The sequence below is a fragment of the Stegostoma tigrinum genome, chromosome 1, assembly GCF_030684315.1.
Source record: "Stegostoma tigrinum isolate sSteTig4 chromosome 1, sSteTig4.hap1, whole genome shotgun sequence".
NCBI classification, from domain to species: domain Eukaryota; kingdom Metazoa; phylum Chordata; class Chondrichthyes; order Orectolobiformes; family Stegostomatidae; genus Stegostoma; species Stegostoma tigrinum.
In genome coordinates this window covers 155,341,018-155,367,843 of record NC_081354.1, presented here as the reverse complement: position 1 = coordinate 155,367,843, position 26,826 = coordinate 155,341,018, and the positions used below count along the sequence as shown (strand labels likewise).

At 44.1% G+C, this 26,826-nt stretch overlaps 1 protein-coding gene across 2 annotated transcripts in view; it reads right to left on the bottom strand.

Annotated features, from left to right (window-relative positions):
- LOC125455726 (coiled-coil domain-containing protein 68-like) overlaps positions 1-26,826 on the bottom strand; it is an 81,494-nt gene that overhangs the window by 42,614 nt on the left and 12,054 nt on the right. For both annotated transcript variants that reach the window (XM_048538110.2, XM_048538100.2), the window contains exon 5: positions 15,124-15,273. In XM_048538110.2, the coding sequence (XP_048394067.2) occupies positions 15,124-15,273 (150 nt within the window). The remainder of the gene's footprint in view (positions 1-15,123; positions 15,274-26,826) is intronic.

Here is a 26,826-nt window from a genome sequence, read left to right as displayed (position 1 = left end):
TTAAAGGGACTTGGGCTAAATGCTGACAAGTGTGACTCGATAAATTTAGTACAGTTTAAGAGTGGCATCTTGGCTCAGTGGTTAGCACAGCTGCCTCACAGTATCAGGGACCCGGGCTCAGTTCCACTCTTGGGCGAGTGTCTGTGTTGAATTTGCATGTTCTCTGCGTGGGTTACCTGCCACAAAGATGTGCAGGTAAGGTGGATTGGCCATACTAAATTGCCCGTAGTGTTCAGGGGTCTGTAGCTTAGGTGGGTTATAGGGGGATGGGCCTGGGTGGGAAGTTCCAAAAATCGCTGTGGACTTGTTGGGCTGATGGGCCTGTTGCTGCACTGTAGGGGTTCTATGATTCTGTACCTGGTCAACAAGGATGAGTTGGATCAGAGTGTCTGATTCCATGCTGTATGACTATATGTTGCCTGAGATCAAGTCAGTCTGTTTGCAATCTTGGTGTTACATCTGATTTTAAAATGGGTTTCTATTTCTTTGCTGAATGACTCTATGACTGCAAACCATCAGAAATTCCACAAGAATATGTAACTTGTTGAGAAGTCTCTACTTTTATGGCACCTTAATCTCCTGATAAGCCTGGTAAACAATATCCCCCACCCACCAATGTAAAGAATATTGCAAAAAAAAATTAAGTCAGAGTTGCACCACACTTCTCAAAAATCAGATGTTCCTGATAATGCCTTGACTTTCAATTTTTCACAAAATAGTGTCTTGAAGCATCTTAACAGTTACTAAAATCAGAGCAATTTATGTATAAGCTTCCTGCTTGTGTCCTATTTATCTTTGAAAAAGTTTGAAACTATGGTGGCACCCTACAAATCTGTGGAAATGAAACAGACTAAGCAACCAGATTGTAGTTTCTTCATAGATTTTAACCCATTTATAACTTAAGCTCAACGATCGGTCCATGTAAAAATTCCTTATTCCAGAATCAAAAGTCAGAATATTACCTGAAAATTCAACAATGTCCAGTTCGGCTCAAAGAATCTTATTTAAAGAAATATGTTAGAGGTTTCCTGCTATGCCATCTGCATGTCAAGGATAATTCTGGCACCAGTAGTTAAATGTTAGTAGATAGTAATAGTTACTATTACTAGGAAATAGTAGTATTATTTACTACTAAATATTAGTAGTATTACCTCAGGCTTTGGTAATCATCAGAATACTAGGAGGCAAAATGTACTACAAGAATTCTTTCTGGGTCTTACATTTTTCTCAAATTATCACACTTAATGTCTTGCCATTATTTATTTAATACCTGGACTGAATTAAAAATATTCAGGAGATTTCTGTTGCCAGCAAAAGCACAGCAAAAACGGCATCAAACCTAAGAACGAATGACTTCGTTCAGACTGTCAAGTGCTCCTGGAGATGGGTGCATGGAAGGGAAGGCCATGCGCGTAAGAAGAATATATTTCTGACTGTGGGTGCTACCAGATCTCCCGGAATTATTACATATCAGCAAGGTGGCATTGACACTGACATTGTGCGCAATTTTGAATAGAAGTGCTTCCAGCATGGCTTAATGATTTATTGTTCTCTTGAACCATACCTTAGGTAGAGTCACTGCCACAAATCCTTCATATTGATGTTAACTTTACTTACAGAAAGCAAGTAGGAAAGGATGCCAATGTGAAATTTTCAGCAGAAGATAGGTTAAGTCTTGATAAGTAGGATTTATTAACTTTTGCTTTGCTATTAACATTGTAGCTGAGATACATGAGTGTCTTCTGTGAGGCATCAGGCTCACTTTTAGAGTAGGTATACATTGCTGTTCCTGCTAATTATGCTATACTGGTCACTGGACAGTGCTTTTTATGCTGATGGGCAGGGATTATCCAATGACATCAGTTAACTCCCAGGTACTAACTATCCTGTATATTTCTCCCAAGTTTATTATTTGTTCTTTTTATTTCTTTTTATTACTTTTCAATTTTTTTTTCTAAATGAATGTCACTGCACCCGAAACAATAACTTTGCTTTCTCACCATAGATGCTGCCCGACCTGCTGAGATTCTGATTTCCAGCATCCACTATTCTTTCGGTTTTTTGCAAATAGTTCACACTGCTATGACTGATCGTCTATGGTGGAAGGTTTGGACGTTTATGGATGTGGATGTGGTGCCAATCAAGTGGACAGCTTTATTCTGGATGGTGCCAAGTTTTGTTAGTGTTGTTGGAAGTGCCCTCACCCAGGCAAGTGGGGAGTATTCCAGCCCCATTTATGCTTTGTATATGCTGGACAGGCTTTGGGGAAGTTATTTGCTGCAGAATTCTTATCCACTGACTTTCTGCTGTCGCCACTTTCACTGAGCTGCTCATTCAGTTCAGTTTCTGGGCATGGTAACTCCCAGCTTGTTGATAGTGGGGAATTTAGTGATGGTAATGCCATATAATGGAAAGTGGCGATGGTTAGATTTTCTTGCTGATATGACTTGCTGCTAGACAGTCTGGTCTAGTTAAGGTTTTGCTGCATTTGGCCATGAACTGGCTCAGTCTCTGAGGAGTCATGAACGGTGCTGAACACTGTTCCATCATCGGTGAACATTCCCACTTCTGAGATTTATAATGGAGAAAAACCATTAATTACGCAGCCTAAGACAATTTGGCTTGGGACGCCTGGCTAAATAAATGCAGAGATGAGCTGAACCTATGTAAAATAGATCTGCTACTTGTATACAGGTTCAGGTTCAATTTGTTGCTATATCAGAACCTTGGTGGATACTTTTTCATTTCTGAATGCCCTTTGCATGAGTCACTATCTGCCAGGAGCGCATTACAGATATTTTTTTAAATTTATTCGTGGGTTTTGGGAATCACTGGCTGGCCAGCATTTATTGTCCCTCCCTAGTTTCATTTGAGCTGAGTGGCTTCCTAGGCATTTCAGAGGGCAGTTGAGAGTCAGCAACATTGCTGTGGGTATGGAGGGTAGACCAGATCTAGTGGGGATGGCAGTTTCCTTCCTTGAACGACATTAGTGAATCAGTTGAGTTTTTCTGACAATCAACAATGGTTTCATGATCAACAGTAGACTCCAAATTCCAGATTATTATTTATTTCAAATTCCACCATCTGTCCAGGTCCCCAGACCATGACCTAAGTTTATGATTTAATAGTCTAGCAATAGTGTCATCAGGCCATTGCTTCCCCAATATACTATAAGTGTACTGTAAATGTACTGTAAGTTGATTAGAGATGTGCTACGAGTGCACAGAGCAGCTGTGAGGCACAGTGGCTCAGTGGTTAATATTGCTGCCTCACAGTGCCAGGGTTTTGGGGTTGATTCCATCCTTGGGCAACTGTCTGTGTGGAGTTTGCATTCTTGCTGTGTCTGCCCAGGTTTCCTCCAGGTGCTCTGGTTTCTTGCCACAGTTCAAAGAATTGCATGTTAGGTGGATTGGTCATGCCAAATTGTCCCGTATCGTCCAGGGATGTGAAGGTTATTTGGATTAGTTTGGGGAAATCCTGTGTTATGGTGACTGAATGGGACTTGATGGGCTGAATGGCCTGCTTCCACCCTGTAGTAATTCTATTCTACAAAAGCAAAACAGTTGGCATGTATCAGATGCCTGGGCTCTTGTAGCTACTGCCCAAGGAAGGCGCATTGAGCTGTTTGTGCAAAATGCCCAAAATAGACCCCAGAAGAGAAAGTAGGGAATTGGAGTTGTAAGGTGCCCACTCTAACATTTGTGTCAGGATTTGTTGATGTCTCTTTTCTACCTGCACCATAGTAGGATAGGAACTTGCTAATTAAAGTAGTAAGGTTCAGTATTAATGACAGTGATAACGAGAAAAATAATCCCCACCAATAGATAGCCTGCTCCTCCCTACTAAGAAATTTGTCCTGATGTTCTTGTCTCTGCTGGAAAACTTGACTTGTTGCTCCCGATGACAAGAAATGCCTTGCTGGAACTCTCCTGGATTCCTTGCCGTAGACTATGTCTTTCAGGGCCCTATACAATTCCATCCTATGTCTTCAGCAGACAAACAGTAAAGGTTTGTTAGATTTTTTTTATCCTTGCATTGAATATGGCCATACTGGGATTTGAGCCCATGTCCATACAACATAAACCTCGTGGCCTGGGTTACTGGTTCAATGACAGTGCCACTAAACTGCAGCTGGCTACATCACAGCTGAGATACATGATGGTGTTTTGAAGACTTCAGGCTCAACTTAAGAGTAAATACTCATTACTCATTACTGCTACATACAGCAAGACTACAATAATGTACAAACTGATCTGCTCCTACCAGGAACAGTCCTTTATATCCTGATGTGGAACTAATCTTGTCATGTCAATTAACTCTCTCAGGTAGCTCATCTATCTCATCTACCACATCAGGTACCTCTATCTGCCTCATGTAATAATGTAACAACATTAACTCCTCAGAGATGCAGAAAAATGCCACAAAAAGTTTCTTATCTTCAGCTGGGCAAGCATATTACAGGCTGTATACACTTCCCCCTCCTTCCTTGTCTACCTTTGGGATCAGGACAATATTTACAATCTAAAAGCAACATTTCCTGATAAGAGATAGTAGGAACTGCTGATGCTGGAGTATGAGATAACAAGGTGTGGAGCAGGAGGAAAACAGCAGGATAGGCAGCATCAGAGGAGCAGGAAAGCTTACCTTTCAGGTCTGGACCTTTCTTCTGAAATGTGGGAGGGGAAGGGGGTTCTGAAATAAATAGAGTGAGGGGCCGTGATAGAAGATGGATAGTGGAGCAGATAGGTGGGAGAGAAGATGTATAAGTCAAGGAGGCAGTGATTGGGGGGTGTGCTCGTCTTGGGATGAGGTCGGGGGTGGGGAAATTTTGAAGCCCGTAAGAGGTGCCTCCAACTCCCTAAGTTGAACTATATTTTGCAGCTCCCTTAATATATAAAAACTGCATTACACAAACACAAAGCCTCTGTCCCCAACTTAACACCTCATGCCTTCAAATTTCTTACCTTACCTCTTTCGTTTCATCAAGCATGCCTAATTATCTACCTCCCTTAACTTCTTCACTTACCTCTTAATGGCAATAAAGAGCAAACCAAAGAAAGAGCATTGAAAAACCCTCCACAACGTTAAACTTCTCTACCTCAGAAGGTATTGGAGGCAGTGTCGGTGAATATTTTTAAGGTGGAGCTGGATAGATTCTTACAAAGCAAGGGAATAAAATTTAACACATTCATTCGTGGGGTATGGCTGGCCAAAATTTTCAGTTGCCCTTCAGAAGGTTGTGGTGAGCTGCTTTCTTGAACTGCTGCAACGCATGTGTGTCTGCACCATTCCATTAGGAAGGGAATTCTAGGCTTTTGACCCAGCAGCAGTGAAGGAACAGCAAAATATTTCCAAGTCAGGATAGTGAGTGAGTGGGGGAGAACTCATGCTCTTATGTATTAGCTTTGATCCCTCCGGATGGAAATAGTCATGGATTTGGAAGGTGTGGTCTAAGGATTGCCCTGAAGAACTTTGGCAGTGGATCTTGTAGATAGTACACACTGCTGCTACTGAGCATCAGTGGTAGAGGGAGTGGATGCTTGTGGATGTAATGCCAATCAAGCAAGCTGCTTTGTCCTGGATGATGTCAAGCTTCTTGAGTGTTGTTGGAGCTACACCCATCCAGGTAAGAGGACAGTATTCCATTACACTCTTGACTTGTGCTTCGTGCATGCTGGACAGCCTTTGGTGTGTCAGGAAATGAGTTACTTGCCACAGTATTCCTATCCTCTGACCTGCTCTTGTAGCTGTGGTGTTCATAAGGTGAGCCCAGTTGTGTTTCAGGTCAATTGTAACCCCCATGATGTTGTAATGGGGGATTATTAGGGAGTAAATATGAATGTGGAATTGAATGCACATGCAGGGAAGCCATGAACATATTGAATGACAGAGCAGAAGCAAGACCAAATGGTCAAGTTCTGCTTCTAAGAGGTAATATAACTGCAGATGCTGGAGAATCCAAGATAACAAAGTGTGGAGCTGGATGAACACAGCAGGCCAAGCAGCGTCTCAGGAGCACAAAAGCTGACGTTTCGGGCCTAGACCCTTCATCAGAAAAGGGAGATGGGGAGAGGATTCTGAAATAAATAGGGAGAGAGGGGGAGAGACCACTCTTTCCGCGTCTCGCTTGTCCACTCCACACTCCCCTCCAACCCCACCACACCAGGCACCTTCCCCTGCAACTGCAGGAAGTGCTACACCTGCCCCCACACCACCTCCCTCACACCCATCCCAGGGCCCAAGATAACTTTCCACATCAAGCAGATGTTCACCTGCACATCCATCAATGTGGTATACTGCATCTGCTGAACCTGGCGTGGCTTCCGCTACATTGGGGAAACCAAGCGGAGGCTTGGGGGTCATTTTGCAGAACACCTCCACTCGGTTCACAATAAACAACTGCACCTCCCAGTCGCGAACCATTTCAACACCCCCTCCCATTCCTTAGATGACATGATCTATCCTGGGCCTCCTGCAGTGGCATAACGATGCCACCCGAAGGTTGCACGAGCAGCAACTCATATTCCGCTTGGGAACCCTGCAGACCAATGGTATCAATGTGGATTTCAACAGCTTCAAAATCTCCCCTCCCCCACTGCATCCCAAAATCAGCCCAGCTCGTCCCCACCTGCCCAACCTGCTCTTCCTCTCACCTATCACCCCCTCCCACCTCAAGCCGCACCTCCATTTCCTACCTACCAACCTCATCCCACCTCCTTGACCTGTCCGTCCTCCCCAGACTGCCCTATCCCCTCCCTACCTCCCCACCCATTCTCTCCTCTCCACCTATCTTCTCCCTTATCCATCTTCAGTCCACCTCCTCCTCTCTTCCTATTTATTTCAGAATCCTCTCCCCATCCCCCTTTTCCAATGAAGGGTCGAGGCTCGAAATATCAACTTTTGTACTCCTAAGATGCTTCTTGGCCTGCTGTGTTCACCAAGCTCCACACTTTGTTATCTAAGTTCTGCTTCTAATCTCCTTGTCCTTCTGGCCACCTTTAAAACAAGGTTATTCAGCTTTTACCATACGAGATGTTGAAAACTCTAGACTTGTGCCACTCCTATTTTACGAATTTCCCCCTTGGGATCCCTCTAATGCAAAGTAGAATATTAATATTCCACTCTCATCTCTAACTCATTAATGGACCTCACTACTGCCACCTCAAGTTAAATTAGGACTGTATATTGTGCGAAAATTACTTAATTTTTTTTGTTTAATGTAATCCAGTATGGATGATGACAACTGTATTGATTGTTTTATTAAACTATGTTATATGTTCTTCAAGCTAAATGACAAATGCTCCCATGATGTTATTGCAATAGAATTTTCAGTATTCTTGTGGGCTGAAGGATGTTGGCAATTCCCCATGCAGTTTTTCCTATGGCATCATTTCCATCTGACTGCTGAAAAGATTGATTGTATGTCATATTATAATTAGAGCCCGACTGATTTCACATTGCTCACGAGACAAATCGGAGAGATTTTCAAAATACTTGATTAAACTGGTTTCCTGATAAGCAACCTGGGACAATTTTGAATTTTTGCCAACTTCCACAGGAAATTATTTGTATGATTTGTACTGGCTGTGGACGGCAAACTCTGCTGAATTGTTTTTTAGTAAAACAAATTACATTTCCATTCTGCGTACTAACAAAACAATGATAGTAATGTCACCAAGTTATAATGCTCAGTAAAATGAAGTAAGCCAGTTACCACAGAATGACACCCCCTTTCTTGTTAGAACCTTGATAGAAGAGAATGCCTATGTGTGGTTTATGCCATGCTTCTAGCTATTCCATGATGCTTCTGCAAAGTTACTGTGCATGAACAGGAGAAAGCCCAAGGAAATTTGACTCCCCTTCCTGAGCTGTATTCTTGCCCTTCTTTTGCCCTCAGGTAACATCGTATACATATTGTCATGTTCCACTGTTGTCATATCTCACCATAGCAAGTTGTGAAACTGAATTCAATTAATCAAGTACTTTTAAATTTGTACTCAAATAATTTATTGCCAGGGTATAAGACATTTTTTAAAATTTCACGGGACCTCAAGGAGGGTAAATTAATTTAGGGGAGTTGAGGACTGTTACAGCACCAATTACCTTGGACAAGTTGGGATAAGCTGCCTTCCTGAAATGTTGCAGCCCTGGTAAGGTGGGAGGTTCTAGAGTTTTGACCCCATGTAAATGAAAGAACAATGATATAGATCCAAATCAGGATTGTGGTTTGGTGGGGATCTTGCTGTTAGTCATATTCCCATGTATCTGCTCCTATCGTCCAGCCAGCTGGTAAAGGTCACAGGTTTGGAAGGTGTTGCTGGAGAAGGCTTGGTGAATTACTGCAGTGAATCTTATACATGGTACACACCACAGCAGTTGTGCATCAATTGTGAAGTGAGTAAATGTCGAGGAAGGTGCATGGGTTGCCAGTTCAATGGACTGCATTGTTCTGGATGGTGACAATCTTCTTGACTGTTGTTGGAACCGTACTCTTTCAAGTAAGTAGGGAATATTCCCCCACACTCTTGCTTGTAGATAGTGGGCCGAATTTTGAGTGACAAGAGGTGAGTTGCTTATCACAGGGTGCCTAGCCTCTAACCTGCTCTGTAGTTCTATTACTGGTCCAGTTCAGCTTCTAGCCGATGCTAACTCTGAGGATATTGCTACTATTTAATTCAGTGATGATAATGTTATTGAATGTCAAGAGGCATTGGTTATATTGTCTTTCTTGTTGGAGATGGTCATCACCATGCTCTTTTGTGTTGTAAATACCATTACGAACAAAATAGGGTGTTGGGTGTACAATTGGTTTGCAAAGCAGTGTGATGCCAACAGCATGGGTTCAATTCCTGTTATTACCTGAGGTTACCTTGAAGGACTCCTTCACAACTTCTGCTTCCATCAATTGTCTCTCTCCAACAAGAGCCCTGAGGTAGGTAAAACCATTGTGACACAATTACAAACAAGGACAGCTCCTTCAACAGAGATAATGGGAACTACAGATGCTGGAGAATTCCAAGATAATAAAATGTGAGGCTGGATGAACACAGCAGGCCAAGCAGCATCTCAGGAGCACAAAAGCTGACGTTTCGGGCCTAGACCCTTCATCAGAGAGGGGGATGGGGAGAGGGAACTGGAATAAATAGGGAGAGAGGGGGAGGCGGACCGAAGTTGGAGAGTAAAGAAGATAGGTGGATAGAGTATAGGTGGGGAGGTAGGGAGGGGATAGGTCAGTCCAGGGAAGACGAACCCCGCCCACGGCCGACGGGACCCCGCCCACGGCCTACGGAACCCCGCCCACGGCCGACGGAACCCCGCCCACGGCCGATGACCTCATCGCTCCGCCCACAACCTCCACAGCCAGCAACCCCAGAGGAGACAGCCATACTGAGCCCTGCCGCATCTTCACCATCCTCCCAGACCTCCCACTAACTGAGGGCGAACGGTCAGTCCTTAGCAAGGGGCTCACCTTTGTCCCCCTACAACCACACATCAACGAATACCAGTCACGGTTGGACATAGAGCAGTTTTTCCGCCGTCTTCGCCTCCATGCCTACGTCTTCAACCGGGAGCCTAACCCTCCTTCCACTGACCCCTTCACCTGCTTCCAACACAAGTCCTCCTCCTGGACACCACCCCCAGGCCTCCTACCCTCCCTCGACCTCTTCATCTCCAACTGCTGTCGAGACATTAACCGCCTCAACCTCTCCACCCCTCTCACCCACTCCAACCTCTCCCCCGCAGAACGGGCAGCCCTCCGCTCCCGCCGCTCCAACCCCAACCTCACCATCAAACCCGCAGACAAGGGTGGCGCAGTGGTAGTATGGCGCACTGACCTCTACATCGCCGAGGCCAGACGCCAACTCTCCGACACCACCTCCTACCGCCTCCTCGATCATGACCCCACACCCGAGCACCAAACCATCATCTCCAACACCATTCACGACCTCATCACCTCAGGGGACCTCCCACCCACAGCCTCCAACCTCATTGTTCCCCAACCCCGCACGGCCCGTTTCTATCTCCTTCCCAAAATCCACAAACCTGCCTGCCCTGGTTGACCCATCATCTCAGCCTGCTCCTGCCCCACCGAACTCATCTCCACCTATCTGGACTCCATTTTCTCCCCTTTGGTCCAGGAACTCCCCACCTACGTCTGTGACACCACCCACGCCCTCCACCTCCTCCAGGACTTCCAATTCCCTGGCCCCCAACACCTCATATTCACCATGGACGTCCAGTCCCTGTACACCTGCATTCCGCATGGAGATGGCCTCAAGGCCCTCCGCTTCTTCCTGTCCCGCAGGCCCGACCAGTCCACCTCCACCGACACCCTCATCTGCCTAGCTGAACTCGTCCTCACACTCAACAACTTCTCTTTTGACTCCTCCCACTTTCTACAGACTAAGGGGGTGGCCATGGGCACCCGCATGGGCCCCAGCTATGCCTGCCTTTTTGTAGGTTACGTGGAACAGTCCCTCTTCCGCACCTACACAGGCCCCAAACCCCACCTCTTCCTCCGGTACATTGATGACTGTATCGGCACCGCCTCTTGCTCCCCAGAGGAGCTCGAACAATTCATCCACTTCACCAACACCTTCCACCCCAACCTTCAGTTCACCTGGGCCATCTCCAGCACATCCCTCACCTTCCTGGACCTCTCAGTCTCCATCTCAGGCAACCAGCTTGTAACTGATGTCCATTTCAAGCCCACCGACTCCCACAGCTACCTAGAATACACCTCCTCCCACCCACCCTCCTGCAAAAATTCCATCCCCTATTCCCAATTCCTCCGCCTCAGCTGCATCTGCTCCCACGATAAGACATTCCACTCCCGCACATTCCAGATGTCCAAGTTCTTTAAGGACCGCAACTTTCCCCCCACAGTGATCGAGAACGCCCTTGACCGCGTCTCCCGTATTTCCCGCAACACATCCCTCACACCCCGCCCCCGCCACAACCGCCCTAAGAGGATCCCCCTCGTTCTCACACACCACCCTACCAACCTCTGGATACAACGCATCATCCTCCGACACTTCCGCCATCTACAATCCGACCCCACCACCCAAGACATTTTCCCATCCCCACCCCCGTCTGCTTTCCGGAGAGACCACTCTCTCCGTGACTCCCTTGTTCGCTCCACACTGCCCTCCAACCCCACCACACCCGGCACCTTCCCCTGCAACCGCAGGAAATGCTACACTTGTCCCCACGCCTCCTCCCTCACCCCTATCCCAGGCCCCAAGATGACATTCCACATTAAGCAGAGGTTCACCTGCACATCCGCCAATGTGGTATACTGCATCCACTGTACCCGGTGCGGCTTCCTCTCCATTGGGGAAACCAAGCGGAGGCTTGGGGACCGCTTTGCAGAACACCTCCGCTCAGTTCGCAACAAACAACTGCACCTCCCAGTCGCAAACCATTTCCACTCCCCCTCCCATTCTCTAGATGACATGTCCATCATGGGCCTCCTGCACTGCCACAATGATGCCACCCGAAGGTTGCAGGAACAGCAACTCATATTCCGCCTGAGAACCCTGCAGCCCAATGGTATCAATGTGGACTTCACCAGTTTCAAAATCTCCCCTTCCCCTACTGCATCCCTAAACCAACCCAGTTCGTCCCCTCCCCCCACTGCACCACACAACCAGCCCAGCTCTTCCCCCCCCCACCCACTGCATCCCAAAACCAGTCCAACCTGTCTCTGCCTCCCTAACCGGTTCTTCCTCTCACCCATCCCTTCCTCCCACCCCAAGCCGCACCTCCAGCTACCTACTAACCTCATCCCACCTCCTTGACCTGTCCGTCTTCCCTGGACTGACCTATCCCGTCCCTACCTCCCCACCTATACTCTCTCCACCTATCTTCTTTACTCTCCATCTTCGGTCCGCCTCCCCCTCTCTCCCTATTTATTCCAGTTCCCTCTCCCCATCCCCCTCTCTGATGAAGGGTCTAGGCCCGAAACGTCAGCTTTTGTCCTCCTGAGATGCTGCTTGGCCTGCTGTGTTCATCCAGCCTCACATTTTATTATCCAGCTCCTTTAACAGGGTACTCTAACACTCCAAAGAACTACAACATCTTTAGATTTTATTTTTCATTATCTAAATTCAAACATGCTATATTTTGGACATTCACTAGCACAAGTAGCATTGCACTTTAAACTGTGCACCTCATAAGATGTGCAAAGTACAACCAGTCCCCATTACCACTTCTACTTAACCTCACTCATCCTGTCGATAAAGGTCAGGGCTATTACTTCTAGAATCAGGTCTCTGATATCATTTTTGACAACCTCTTCATTAATACGAAATATCAGACCATAGTGTCCAACTTTATATATGATTCCATAATTGGGCAGCATTTATTGAACAAACCGGAGTATATCAAGATTTGCATAAACAGCCAATTTTAGATTATCAATTGGGCTCACAATGTAGCTCACTTTACTCACACAAAATCATGTATATTCGTATGCATAGACTAGCATCATGCAGACTAAAGGAAATTGTTAAGATGTTTGGTATTCTCAAATAAAAGCTTGGGGAACACTGTTCCTTATGCATCTCTCATGGTACATTTTAACAAATCAGAGTTGATTTGCCAGTTTTGACTTTAAATGCAAGATTTGGAGTAACTATTCCCTGCTGCATATTCCATAGCAAAGCCTCAGCCAATCAGAAACCATTTGCCAATGAAACTCCATCCTGTTTCCCAAGCAGTATAAATTGTTCCCTTTGAGATTTGCTGTTCTTATATTTGTCCAGATGACTGCAAGTCGAAAAACATTGACAGCATGTCACTTTTTTTTTCAGCTTCCCCCTGTTCCCAAAACCCTTCAATTCTGTTCTGATGAAGAATCACTCGACTCACAATGTTAACTTTTTTCTCACTCCACAGATGCTGCCAGACCTGCTGAGTTTCTCCTGCAGTTTCTGATTTGTTTCAGATCTTCAGCATGGACAGTTTTATTCTAGATTTTAACTTGCCTGAAACTCCACCAATATTAACAGGTTCCAAAACTCAGTGTTAATACATAGGTACAAATTTACAGAGGGCAAGGGTAAATCTCTGATACAAAGGCCGCATTCACTATTACTCTGGGAAACTCCAGCAAATTTGAAGTTGGGTGTGTCAGGGTAAAGCCTCTGTAGAGTGGAGCCATAACAGATACTAAAGGAAATGCTTTTAAGAAAGCAATCATCATATATTTAGGACATTGATGCATACATTTCTCAGAGAAGTAAAGCCCAATTATTAATTTTGCTTTGTCTATTACTGTTCATCCACAATGTCTCATGTCAATATATTGTTAAGTTGTCAAGTCGGTTCATTGAGAAATTCCAGACCAGCTTCGTTCCAAGATTATGTGGACAATATTCATTTACAAACAAGGAGCAGACAAGGCTGTTATTTATGCCTGCATATTTAGAAAACATTCTCCAATTTCAAGAATGTAATCAAAATATGATACTAGTAACAGGCCCAACACTTTTGTATCCAGATATAGATTATGGCAGGTGAATTATCAAGTATTTTATAATAACTTGTATGAACACTAATAATATTGTTCCAACCTTTCAGATATTTGGTTAACACCAGAGACCAGTGAGTAAATTAACTAAAAATGGAAAAGTGCCTAACAAAAAAATTATTACTTCCAAGAATGCTGATATTTGAAGAAAAGCAGACATACACTTATTTTAAACACAAAAATGATTCCTCTAAATAATAATGAATAATTAATCCAGTCTTTTTTGGTGATGTTGGTTGAGAGGGGAATGATTCTCACACATTACAAGGCTACAAGGTTGGCCCTTAGAAGACAAAGGGCAGTGGTGGACAGAAAATATTCAACATGGTGCTCAGCTACAAGTGGTGTACCACAAGGATTTGTTCTAACCCCTCTTCTATTTGTGATTTTTTTGTAAATGATTTGGGTGTAGGAGTGGAGGGTGGATTAGTAAGTTTGCAGACAATATGAAGGTGGGTCACATTGTGGACAGTACGGAGGGTTGTTCTAAGTTACAAAGGGAAATTGATAGGATGTAAAGCAGAGCTGAGAAGTGGTAGATGGAGTTTAACCCTGAAAAGTGTGAGGTGATTCATTTTGGAAGGGAAAAACTTGAAAGCAGAATACAGGGTTAGCAGAAAGATTCTTGGCAGTGTGGAGGAGCAGAGCGATCTTGGGGTTCATGTCCACAGTTCCCTGAAAGCTGCCACCCAGGTGGATAGATTTCTTAAGAAGTCATATGTTGTGTTAGTTTTCATTAAAAGAGGGATTGAGTTCAAGAGCCGTAAAGTTATGGTCCAGCTATACAAAAGCCTGGTTCGGCCTAGGGTTTTTCTCTTTAGAATGATGAAGGATGAGCGGCGACTTGATAGAGGTGTACAAAATGATCAGAGTTATAGATAAAGTGGATAGCCAGAGACTTTTTCCTAGAGTGGAGGTAGCTATTGCGAGGGGGCATTGTTTTAAATTGGGATGAGGTAGATATAAGGGAGACATCAGAGGCTGGTTCTTTACTCAGTGAGTGGTAGGGGCATGGAATACATTGCTGGAGAGGGTAGTGCAGCTGGCCATATTAGGGGCGTTTACGTGGCTATTAGATAGGCATATGGATGACAGTATAAGGTCAGGGTGGAGGTTAGATAGACCTTAGGGTTAGGGTGAAAGTTCGGTGCAACATCGTGGGCTGAAGAGCAGTACTGTTCTATGTTCTATGTTCAATTAAATAGCATGGCTTCTTTTACGCTCAAATAAATAGGCAGATAAGGCCTCAGTTTAACATTCAAAATGCAAGTAAAAACAGAAAATGCCGGAGAAACTCGCCAGGTCTGGCAGCATCTGTGGAGAGCGAAACCGACATAACGCTTCGAGCCTGAAACAGAAAGAGCTCTGAAGAAGAGTTATATCAGACCCAAAGCACTAGATATGTTCTCTCTCCACAGGTGATGCCAGCCCTGTTGTATTTTCCCAGCACTTTCTGGGATTTTTTTTTAAGTTACCATAAAAGCCCTCACTCAGTAATGCACTGAAGTATCAATTAAATTTCGAGACATGTAGTAATTTGATCTTTCCATTGGAGCAAAATTTCTGTTATAAGCATTAATATTTCGTACCTTCGTTAATAGTTCCTTGTTTTCCCACTGAATAGCGCGCAGCTGGGCATCCTTTGTTTTGATCTGTTCTAGGGTCTGACGATACTTAGAACAGAGTTCAGCAACACATGGCTCAGCTTCACTAACTCCAGCTGATTCCAGCGTTTGTCTCTATAAAACAGAAAACCATATTTAAGTAGTGGCTTTAATGAAATGCTCCTTCACAACAACCTGACAGAATAAAGTACGATACCGAGTCATAAGAACATATTAGATCAGATAACCCAAAGCTAGATGTTGGCTTTTGAGGAGTGTCTTACTGGAGGAATGTAAGGGGCAGAGGGGGGGAAGAAGGACATTTAGGAGCTTTGCTGGGACCATGTGTGTGGCATCCATCAGTCTTGAGAGACCATGGATTTGCGCCTGAGGAGTTTTGATTCAGCTGCTGGTGGTAGCGCAGCATCTGTTGTGGCTCTACAGGCTCACACGGGAGGCCCACAGTCTCAGTTGCAGCGACTGCATTTGAAGACACTCTTCTCTAGTGTTGCCGTGTTGCTGTCTTTCCATCGAGCGCACTTTTCCTCAGCAGCAAGCCTCAGTTTCTCCTCTCCTCGCTCCAGCCTTCGGTGTAGTTCCTGTCTCCAGCGTGAGTGATTGTTTGCGACATCTTCCCATCTCTCAACGTCCAGGTCCATTGACCTCATGTCCCTTTTGCAGACGTCTTTAAAATGATGGTGAGGTCGTCCTCGTGCTCTCTTGCCAATGGCCAATTCCCCAAACAGTACATATTTCGGGATCCTCCCGTCTGGCATACGATGTACGTGACCGAACCAGCGGAGGCAGCATTGTTGGAGCAGGGTGAAGAGGTTGGGTGCCGGGGCACGGGCGAGGACTTCAGTGTTGATGACTCGGTAGATCCACTTGATGTCCAGAATGCGTCTCAGGCTGCAAAGGTGGAAAGTGTTGAGACGCCGCTCTTGTCTGGAGTAGAGGCTCTAGGTCTTGCTGCCGTAAAGCAGTGTGCTGAGGACGCACGCCCTGTAAACTGCAATCTTGGTGTTTGTAGTCAGCTTTTTGTTCTCCCAGACTCCCTCGGTCAGCCTGGCGAATGTGGAGACTGCTTGTCCCTTCCGCCTATTGATCTTGGAGTCCAGGGAGAGGCTGTCTGTGATGGTGGAGCTGAGGTGTGTGAAGTCGTGGACCACCTCCAGGTCGTGGTTGTTGATGGTGATGACAAGGGGGTGCTCAACGCCTTGACCCAGCACGTTGGTCTTCTTCAGGCTAATGGCCATGCTGAATTCCTAGCAGGCTCTTGAGAGGTTGTCCATCAGGCGCTGCAGTTGCTCTTCAGAGTGTGCTGCCAACGCTGTGTCATCTGCAAACAACATGTCTCTAATGAGTACTTCACGAACTTTGGATTTTTCCCTCAGCCAGGACAGACTGAACAGCCTTCCGTCCGAAATGGTGTGGAGGCAGACACCATCAGTTGATGTTCCAAATGCGTGTTTCAGCATGACTGCGAAGAAGATGCCGAGCAGGGTGGGGGCAAGCACACAGCCCTGCTTCACACCTCTGCGGATGTTGAAAGCCTCCGAAGAAGATCCGTCAAATTGAACGACACCTTTCATATCCGCGTGAAACCATTGGACTATTCTGAGGAGTCTCGGAGGACAACCAATCCTGGTGAGGATTTTGAACAAGCCGTCTCTGCTCACAAGGTCGAATGCCTTCGTGAGGTCAATGAAAGTGACACAGAGTGGCTGTCTTTGCTCTCGGCATGTAGTCTGTTCAGGACCATGCAGGCGGAAACCTTTCCAATGATGCTCAGCAGCGAGATTCCTCTGTAGTTGTTACAGTCGCTTCTGTCCCCTTTGTTTTTATAGAGGGTGACAATGTTGCACTCTCTCATATCTTGCGGCACCATTCCCTCCTCCCAGCACTGGCACAGTAGTTCCAGCAGGTGGCTAAGCAGAACTCCCTTTGCACACTTGATGACCTCTGGTGGGATGCCATCCAACCCTGGTGCCTTCCAGTGGGTAAGCTGTCAATGGTTCTGCTCAGCTTGTCAGCAGTCGGCAATGAGTCCAGCTCCTCCATCCCAGATGTTGGTTTTTAAGGAGTGTCTTACAGGAGGAATGTAAGGGGCAGAGAGGTGGTAGAAGGACATTTAGGAGCTTTACTGGGACCTAGGCAACAATTAATAGAACATAGAACGGTACAGCACAGGAACAGGCACTTTGCCTTACCTTGCCTGTGCTGACCATGATGTCATTTTAAACTAATCCTTCCTGCCTGCACATCAGGCCATTGTGAGATTTGAAAACAAGGAGGAAGATTTTAAAATCAAGACGTAGCTTGACCAAGAGCCAATGTAGGCCAGTGAACACATAGGTGACAGGGGGATTAAACTTGCTGTATGTTAAGATCCTGGCACCTGAATTATACATGACTTCAAGTTTACAGAGGTTGGATAGCAAGAACCATGCCAAGAGTGAATTATATCGGTCAAAGAGAAGCACAAAGGCATTCATGCGAGTTTCAGCAATAGAGCAGCTGGAACAAGGTTTAAGTTGGATAAAATAATTGAAGTGGAAAAGGGTGATCTGAGCAGTGGCATGCTTATGAGGTCAGAAGTCCATCTCAAAACATAAAGCAGCACCAAGATTGCGAGCAGACTGATTTAATCTCCAACAACATATAGAGTTACAGAATCATAGAGTTAAACAGCATGGAAACAGGCCCTTGAGTCCAACTCATCTGTGTCAACCACTTATCCTAAACTGATCTAGTCCCATTTGCCAGCATTTGGCCCATATCACTCTAAACCCTTCCTGTTCATGCACCCATCCAGATGCCTTTTCAATGTTGTAATTGTACCTGCCTCCACCATCTGCTCTGGCAGCTCAATCCATACATGCACCACCCACTGCACAAAAGGTTGTCCCTCAGGTCTTTCTTAAGTGTTTCCCCTCTCACCTTAAACCTATGCCCTCTAGTTTTAGACTCCCCTGGGAAAAAAGACATTGGCTATTTACGCTATCATGATTTTATAAACCTCTATAAGGTCAGAACTCAAGTCTCCGACACACCAGGGAAAAAAGCCTCAACCTATTCATAAGAGCGCACGGTGGCTCCGTGGTTAGCACTACTGTCTCACAGCATCAGGGACCTGGGATCGATTCCACCCTCAGGTGGCTGCCTGTGTGGAGCTTGCACATTCTCCCCGTGTCTGCATGGGTATCCTCCCACAGTCCGAAGATGTGCAGGCTTAGTAGATTGGACTTGCAAAATTGCCCATAGTGTTCAGGAATGATTAGAGTAGTGGGGTTATAGGGGGATAGGTCTGGGTGGGATGTGCTGAGGGTCAGTGTGGTTTTGTTGGGCAGAAGGGCCTATTTCCACACTGTAGGGATTCTATGATCTATTCAGTCTCTCCCTATAGCTCTAATCCTTGTAAATCTACTTTTAATTAGAGTTATATTACTATATTGTGAACATATATTATACAAATTATGCTGTTCAGAAGTGGCTGCTGGTGAGTATAATTGAATTCTTTGAGATTATTTCTCAATAATCTGCATAGTGAGGTAGTTGTGGGGAATGTTCCTGACAACTCATTTGCAAATATTGCCTGTTTGCGGAGAAAATGTGAGACATGTAAAGAGAAAGCCAGTGTACATTACCTTATGGACTCGTGGAATTAAAACCATTTGTATTTGAGAGAAATTTCACTGGGCCAGAGCAAAAATAAAGTAACTTTTACGGCTTTCAAGTGAAAGATCAGAGATACTGCACATAGACCAACAGCAAATTCTATCTCTGGCCAATGTAAATTTGTTCAAAACTGAAAGAACTCAACCTGAAACCCTAACTCTGATTTCTCTTCACAGGTGCTGCCAGACGTGCTGAGCTTTTCAAATGCTTTCTGTTTTTGTAAATGGGTTAACTGTGGAACATAGAACATAGAACACTACAGCACAGTACAGGCCCTTCGGCCCTCAATGTTTTGCCGACCTGTGAAACCAAACTGAAGCCTACAGTATTCCATCATTATCCATATGTTTATCCAATGACCATTTAAATGCCCTTAAACTTGACGAGTCTACTACTGCTGCAGGCAGGGCATTACACGCCCTTACTGCTCTCTGATTAAAGAGCCTACCTCTGATACCTGTCCTATATGTATCACCCCTCAATTTAAAGCCAAGTTCCCTCGTGCTAGCCATCTCCATCTGAGGAAAAAGGCTCTCACTGTCCACCCTATATAATCCTATAGTCTTGTATGCCTCTATTAGGTCACCTCTTAGCCTTCTTCCCACTAACGAAAACAGGCTCAAGTCTCTCAGCTTTTCCTCATAAGACCTTCCCTCCATACCAGCCAACATCGTGGTAAATCTCCTCTGCACCCTTTCCAAAGCTTCTACATCCTTCCTATAATGCGGCGACCAGAACTGTACACAATACTCCATGTGCGGCCGCACCAGAGTTTTGTACAGCTGCAACATGACCTCATGGCTCTGAAACTCAATCCTCTACCAATAAAACCTAACACACCATACACCTTCTTAACAGCCCTATCAATCTGGGTGGCAACTTTCAGGGATCTATGCACATGGACACTGAGATCTCTCTGCTCATCCACACTACCAAGAATCTTACCATAAGCCCAGTACTATGTATTCCTGTTATCCCCTCCAAAGTGAATCACCTCACGCTTTCTGCATTAAACTCCATTTGCCACCTCTGAGCCCATCTCTGCAGCTTATCGATGTCCCTGTGTAACCTGCAACATCCTTCTGCACTATCCACAACTCCACCAACTTTAGATAACAAAGTGTGGAGCTGGATAAACACAGCAGGCCAAGCAGCATCTCAGGAGCACAAAAGCTGACATTTCGGGCCTAGACCCTTCATCAGAGAGCTCTGTGATGAAGGGTCTAGGCCTGAAACGTCAGCTTTTGTCCTCCTGAGATGCTGCTTGGCCTGCTGTGTTCATCCAGCTTCACACTTTGTTATCTTGGATTCTCCAGCATCCGCAGTTCCCATTATCACTCACACATTTCCACCGACTTTAGTGTCATCTGCAAATTTACTAACCCTTCCTTCTACGCCCTCAACCAGGTCATTTATAAAAATGAAAACAGCAGTGGCCCCAAAACAGATCCTTGCGGTACACCATTAGTCACTGAATTCCAGGATGAACATTTCCCATCAACCATCACCCTCTGTCTTCTTTCAGCTTGCCAATTTTTGATCCAAACTGCTGAATCGGCCTCAATCCCATGCCTCTATATTTTATGCAATAGCCTACCATGGGGAACTTTATCAAACGCTTTACTGAAATCCATATACACCACATTACCTGCTTTATCCTTATCCACCTGTTTAGTGACCTTCTCAAAGAACTCAATAAGTTTTGTGAGGCACAACCTACCCTTCACAAAACCATGTTGACTATCCCTAATCAAATCATTCCTTTCTAGATGATTATAAATCTTATCTCTTATAATCCTTTCCAACACTTTACCCACAACCGAAGTAAGGCTCACTGGTCTGTAATTACCAGGATTGTCCCTCCTCCCCTTCTTGAACAAGGGGACAACATTTGCTATCATCCAGTCTTCTGGCACTATTCCTGAAGATAATGGAGTAAGGAGTTTCTGTTAATCAGCCTGTAATATAACTGATATCACAAAGACAGAATGCTCTGTGAGAACAGTCTGAGATGTAGACAATGAGAGAAGCAACATTCTTTTAAATGACAGTAATCAGAACAGTGTTAATACAGAAATGGAATCACTTTATCTGACTTATGCCCCAATTACTGGTGCAGTAGAACAGATAGGGACAACCAACCTGTTCACCAGGTAGGGGATTGAGACAAGTAAAGTCTCAGATCTCTACTCCATAGTCAACACCATCCCAAAGCTCTAACTACAGAGATAAAACACGAAGAAGAAAAAATAGACTTTATCATAGAAGCAACAGCACACATACTTCAATGCTCTAAGTATTATTCTGCAGCGTTTTACCAGGTTCAATTATATTAAGCTGAGGTCTTAGTTAAGATATGAATCATGTAGTATTTAATCAGTCATATCATTTTGTACATTATATATTCTTATATCATGAGCAATTACACCCGCATGGAAGATACATTTGGATTAATTACCATGCCACATGGAATATGAGAATACAACAATGCAATTAACCACCAATTTTACCGAACATGTCCGAAACACTTATTTCATGAAAGAATAATTGTATATTTTTACAAACTCCATTCCCTCCACTATTTAAAGAGATAAATTCCGATGCTAAAGCAGAATACTGAAGGATTGAAAGTGGATGTGATAAGTGCCTCTGTGATTTTTGGTTCAGGGCCTTCCGGTTCTTGTCAAAACTATATAATACATTTCGTAATTAACTGAGCAACCTGTACCAAAATATTATCGCAATCATACTACAATAGCATAAAGAAACATTTGCAAGGTAATAACCAATTGTACATTGAGAGGTGGGGCACTGTAAACAGCTACTGTATTACTCATGGTAAAGCTTTCATCAGGCGATATCAATGACAGAGCAAAGGTTTTTGCACAGTCACAATCTGCAATGTGTACAGCAGGCCTTTTATCAACCCAAAGTTTTATGTAATAATCCAACCAGTGACATTGTAGTTCGAACAAAAATGAAAAATATCCACCAATACGGCAGGACATCCCAGAATATGTTACAGTCACTCAGTACTTAGGGCCATAGAGTGATACAGCATGGAAACAGATCCTTTGGTCCAACCAGTCCATACCAAAGTCCCCCCTGCCAGTGTTTGGCCCATATCCCTCCAAACCTTTCCTGTTCATCTTTTTATCTAAATGTCTTTTAAGTGTTGTAACCATACCCACATACACAACTTCATCTGGAAGTTCATTCCAAACGTGATCCACTTTGTGTAAAAAAAATGTCCTTTGTGTCTTTTTAGAATCTTGCTCCTCCTGCTTTCAAAATATGCCCCCCGCTCTTGAAATTCCCCACGCAAGAGAAAAGACACTTTTCATTCACCTTATCTATAAGCCTCATTATTTTGTAAACCTCTATAAGGTCCCTTCTCAACAACCTATGTTTGAGTGAAAAACATCTCAGTCTATCCAACATCTCCTTATAGCTCAAACCCTCCATTCCCAGCAACATCCTAGTAAATGTCTCCAGCTTAGTAATATCCTTCCTATAACAGGACAACCAGAACTGGACACAGTACTCCAGGAAAGGTCTCACCAATACGCTGTACAACCTCAACTTAACATCTCATTACTACATTCAAAGATCTGTGCAATGAAGGCAAGAATGTCAAAAGCATTCTTAACCACCTTATCTGTATCTGAAGCAAACTTCAAAGAATTATGTACCTGAACCCTTTTAAGGTGTAGTTACAGTAATGCCCAATAAATAGCAACAAGCTAATAACTAGATAATCTTTATTTGTAATGTTGCTTGAGAGATCACTATCTGTGGTCCTCTAAATATTTGTGCCGTGGGATCATTTGCCTCTACCTGAGAAGGCCTCATATCGCAACTGAAGACAATACCCCTAACTAAAATAATGTTGTCAAGCTGCACATCAACTTGAAAGTTCACCAAGGCTGCTTACATTTCAAGTTTCCTCATTCCCTAGTATTATTTACTACCTCCCACTTAGGTATATTTATGTTAATCATCAACTACCCCTTGAAATGGCAAATTCCACTTTCCAACAACTCTTTGGGAAAAGGAGATTCTGCTAAATTCTTGGTTAGTTTTGAGATTACGTTACACTATGGCCCCTAACTCTCTACCCTTTCAAATCATTTAATAACACTCATGAAACTCATCATATCTAAAGGAAGGAGGTCCAATGCATTTAATCTGCCCTTATGGGTTTATCCCCTCAATTCTAGTATCATTCTTGCACATTTATTTTGCAGCTTCTCCAGTGTTTCCAGATCCATTTTCTTAAAGGAGACCAAAACTGTTCACTTTGCAGTACTCAAACTTTAATTTCTCCTGAGCCCCTGAGAAACAGAGAATTGTTTCCAAGCACTTTGTAAGAATTGATGAATAATGTAGGTACTGAGGAAAATTAAAAGATGGCAAAACCCTAGGACTAGCTACAGATTAGGAAGACAGACTTTGAGGTTTAGAACTAAATGTGCCAGGTATTAAGGTTGAATTTAGGGGAGAGTATTAGATGTAAACAATGCAGTGGGTTTGGAACTGGAGGAAATGAGGAGCATGACATGAACCCTTCCCAAACTGGAGATCACCAGAGAGCAGGATGAAGAAATCAATGGACACCATTTTTTCACATCCACAGGTCTGCCTACCAAGCTTTCTTTGTGAGCAACCAAACTGCTTCATGGCAATTAGCAAATGACCAGGCCTGCAGCAAATGCCCATCAGGGCTACAATCGGTCACAGCAGTGATTCATCCCATAGGACATTTCACGTATATCTCAGTCTAGCTGGAGGCATCGGACATGACCTTTGCTTTTCTAGAAGCCAGACAAAGGCTGAGCAAAATCCTCCACCCACCAAACCCACTTCCAATCCCATTGATACAACAATTACTACACATTAATAGTACTTGATTGACCAGAAGCACTTTGACAAATACTTATGTCACAAATGGCTATGTCAGTGCAAGTTATTTCTTTCATTCTTTGAACTAACTTGCACTAACTTTTTTTATGGGGTTGGGAGACCGTTGGTTATTCTACTCAATCGAAAGTCTACGTAGTCTTTCAAATACAGGTTATTGACTATTGATGAGGGTTAAGCACATTGGTTGATTTTTTCTTCCTCCTAACCCAGCTTTGATGTTATCAAAGTGAGACATAACAGAGTAGATGTGGACAATGATGATCTGCTTGGTGCTGCGTGAACTGAAAGCCACCAACTCTACACAGACTAGTGGTCCAACTATGGAACTTCAGCAACTATCTCTCTCTGTTTAAAATACATCAACAGTGAAGTATGTCAGTGAAGGGTGCAAATGAACGGAGAGTTATGAGCCAGGGCTTCTGCCTCTGTTACCATATTCTATTCATTCATGGAATATGGGCATCACTAGATAAGCCATCATTTATTGCCTATCCCTAATTTCCCAATGTCTGAGGAATTTAAAGTCCTCCATCCTGCACCAACTGTCAAGCCACACATTAATTTGCTCTAACTCTGCACTCCTGTACTCAAAATTGCATCATATCAGGATTAATCCAGATATTACATCCTTTGAAGTTCTGCTTTTCATTCCCCTTTCTAACTCCCTAAAGTCTGCTCATAGCATTTCATTTCTCTTTCTTCCTATGCCATCGGTACAAACATGGATCATGACCTTTGGCTGCTCCCCCTTCCTCCCTCTGTTGGTTCCCATTCTCTCTCTGCATGGAATTTCCTTAGACTGCAGCTCCTGGGAGGTCACACTTTGATTTGTTTAAAGAGCTCCACCACTAGTCTCTCTGTTTCTGGGATCTCTCTGCACTCACTGCCCCTTTTAACCTCATTGCTGTCACTCCCAAATTCCCTACAGGTCACCATCCTGTCTCTCTGTTTCTGGGACCTCTTCTCTCTTGCACTTAGAACCATATAAAATAATGAAGGAAATAGTTAAGATAGAAGCAGGGAAGTTGTTTCCACTGGCTGGTAGAACTAGAACTTGGGGGCATAGCCTCAAAATAAGGAGGACCAGATTTAGGACTAAATTGCGGAGGAACATCTTCTCCAAAAGAGTTGTGAATCTGTGGAATTCCCTGCCCAGTGAAAAAGCTGAGGGTACCTTATTGGATGTTTTTAAGGCAAAGATAGGTAGATTTTTGAACAGTAAAGGAATTAAGGGTTGTGTTGAGAGAGTGGTTAAGTGGAGCTGAGTAGATCAGCCACGACCTTATTGAATAGCCAAGCAGGCTTGGTGGGCCAGATGGTATACTCCTGCTCCTATTTCTTATTTTCTTTTACCGTCACCACTTTCAGGCCGTAGTCAGACACAGGCTCGCCCTGTCACCACTTGCAGATGGAAATACAGCATGATGGGGAGGTGATGGCCCATTGGCATTACTGTAGAACTATTGATCTAGAGACCCAGGTAATGCACTGCGGAGCTGGGTTCAAATCTTGCCAGGGCATTAAATTTAAATCTGGAATTTTGAGCACAAGACTAATCTTGAAGCCATTATCATTGTTGCAGAAAAACACATCGAGTTCACTCATATCCTTTCTTGGGGAAGGAAGCTATTCTACTCATTTGGTCTGCCCTACATGTGACTCCAGGCCCACAGCAATGTAGCTGATTCTGAACTGTTGGGATTCCCAGGAATTGTGATCATTCCTGGTGGAGGTGGGACCTACACAAGTTGGATGGGTTACATCTTAAGTTAGAACAGTACCAACGTCCTGGTGGAGAGTTTACTATTTCTGTTGGGGAAGGTTTAAACTAGATTGACAGAAGGATAAAGCTCCTAACAGTTCTGGTGAAGAGCCACCAGACTCGAAATGTTAACTCTGCTTTCTTTCAACAGAACTTCTGTTGAGTTTCTCCAGAAATTTCTGTTTGTGTTCCAGATCTTCAGCATCTGCAGTTTTAATTTTGTTTTGTTTGAGTGAATCTGTAGAATTCTTTACATAGTATGCTGTCAAAGCTCGATAATTAAGTATATTTAAGGCTAAGATGGATGGATTTTTAATCTTTAAGAGAATCCAGGGTTGTGATAATAAGGTAGGAAAATGAAGTTGAAGATTATCAGATTGGCTATGATCTCACTGAATGCCTCAACAGCCTTGATGAGCTGAATGGCCTACTGCTGTTTTTGTGAGGCAGATCGGGTGACAGAGGGGCAAGCCACTGTTTTGCTCAAAGAGTCAACTACAACAATGAATAGTGATGATATTCTTGGAAGAATCAAATGAAACCAAGAGGAGCAGATATGCTGTTAGACGGCTACCAGAGGCATTCCCGAAATAATCAGAGAGATAGAGGATCAAATATGCAATCAAATTTGAAACAAATGTAGGAATACTAAAGCAGCAGTAGTTGGGGATTTTTAAATACCCAAATATTAATTGTGATAGTCCAAGTATGCAAGGTAAGAAGGAAGTAAAATTTATAAATTACTTCCAAGTGAACATTTTTTAGTCAAAATGCAGAAAGTTCCACAAAAGAGGGGCAGTTCAATGCCTAATACCTGGAAATGGGCAGATACGGGTGGAAGGTCCAAGGCAAAATGGCATGCTGGTCCCAAATTGGCTTAGGGGTGGTGAGAGGAGCAGGGATGTCATTTGGGGGTGAGTGAGGTTAACAGTGACAGAAGGTGCACTATGAATAGTAGAACCTTAGAAAGTGCTGAGTGCTGAGGATCAAAAGGATCTTGGTGAGCACATCACAGATTCCTGAAGGTAACAGTAGATGGTGTGGTTGAGAAGGCATATGAGATATTTGTCCTTTATTTTCTGAGACATAGAACTCAAAGGCAAGGAAATCATGCTGGGACTGTATAACATTTTGATTAGGCCACAACTGAATACTACGTGCAGTTCTGGTCATCGTGTTATACGCAGGATAAGATTGCACTACAGAAAGTGCAGGGGAGATTTATCAGAATGCCAATCCTTGATGATCTGAGCTGTGAGAATAGATTTTGAGTTAGTTGAGGGGTCAATAACCTATAGGCATAGAATTAAGGGAAGATGAAAAAG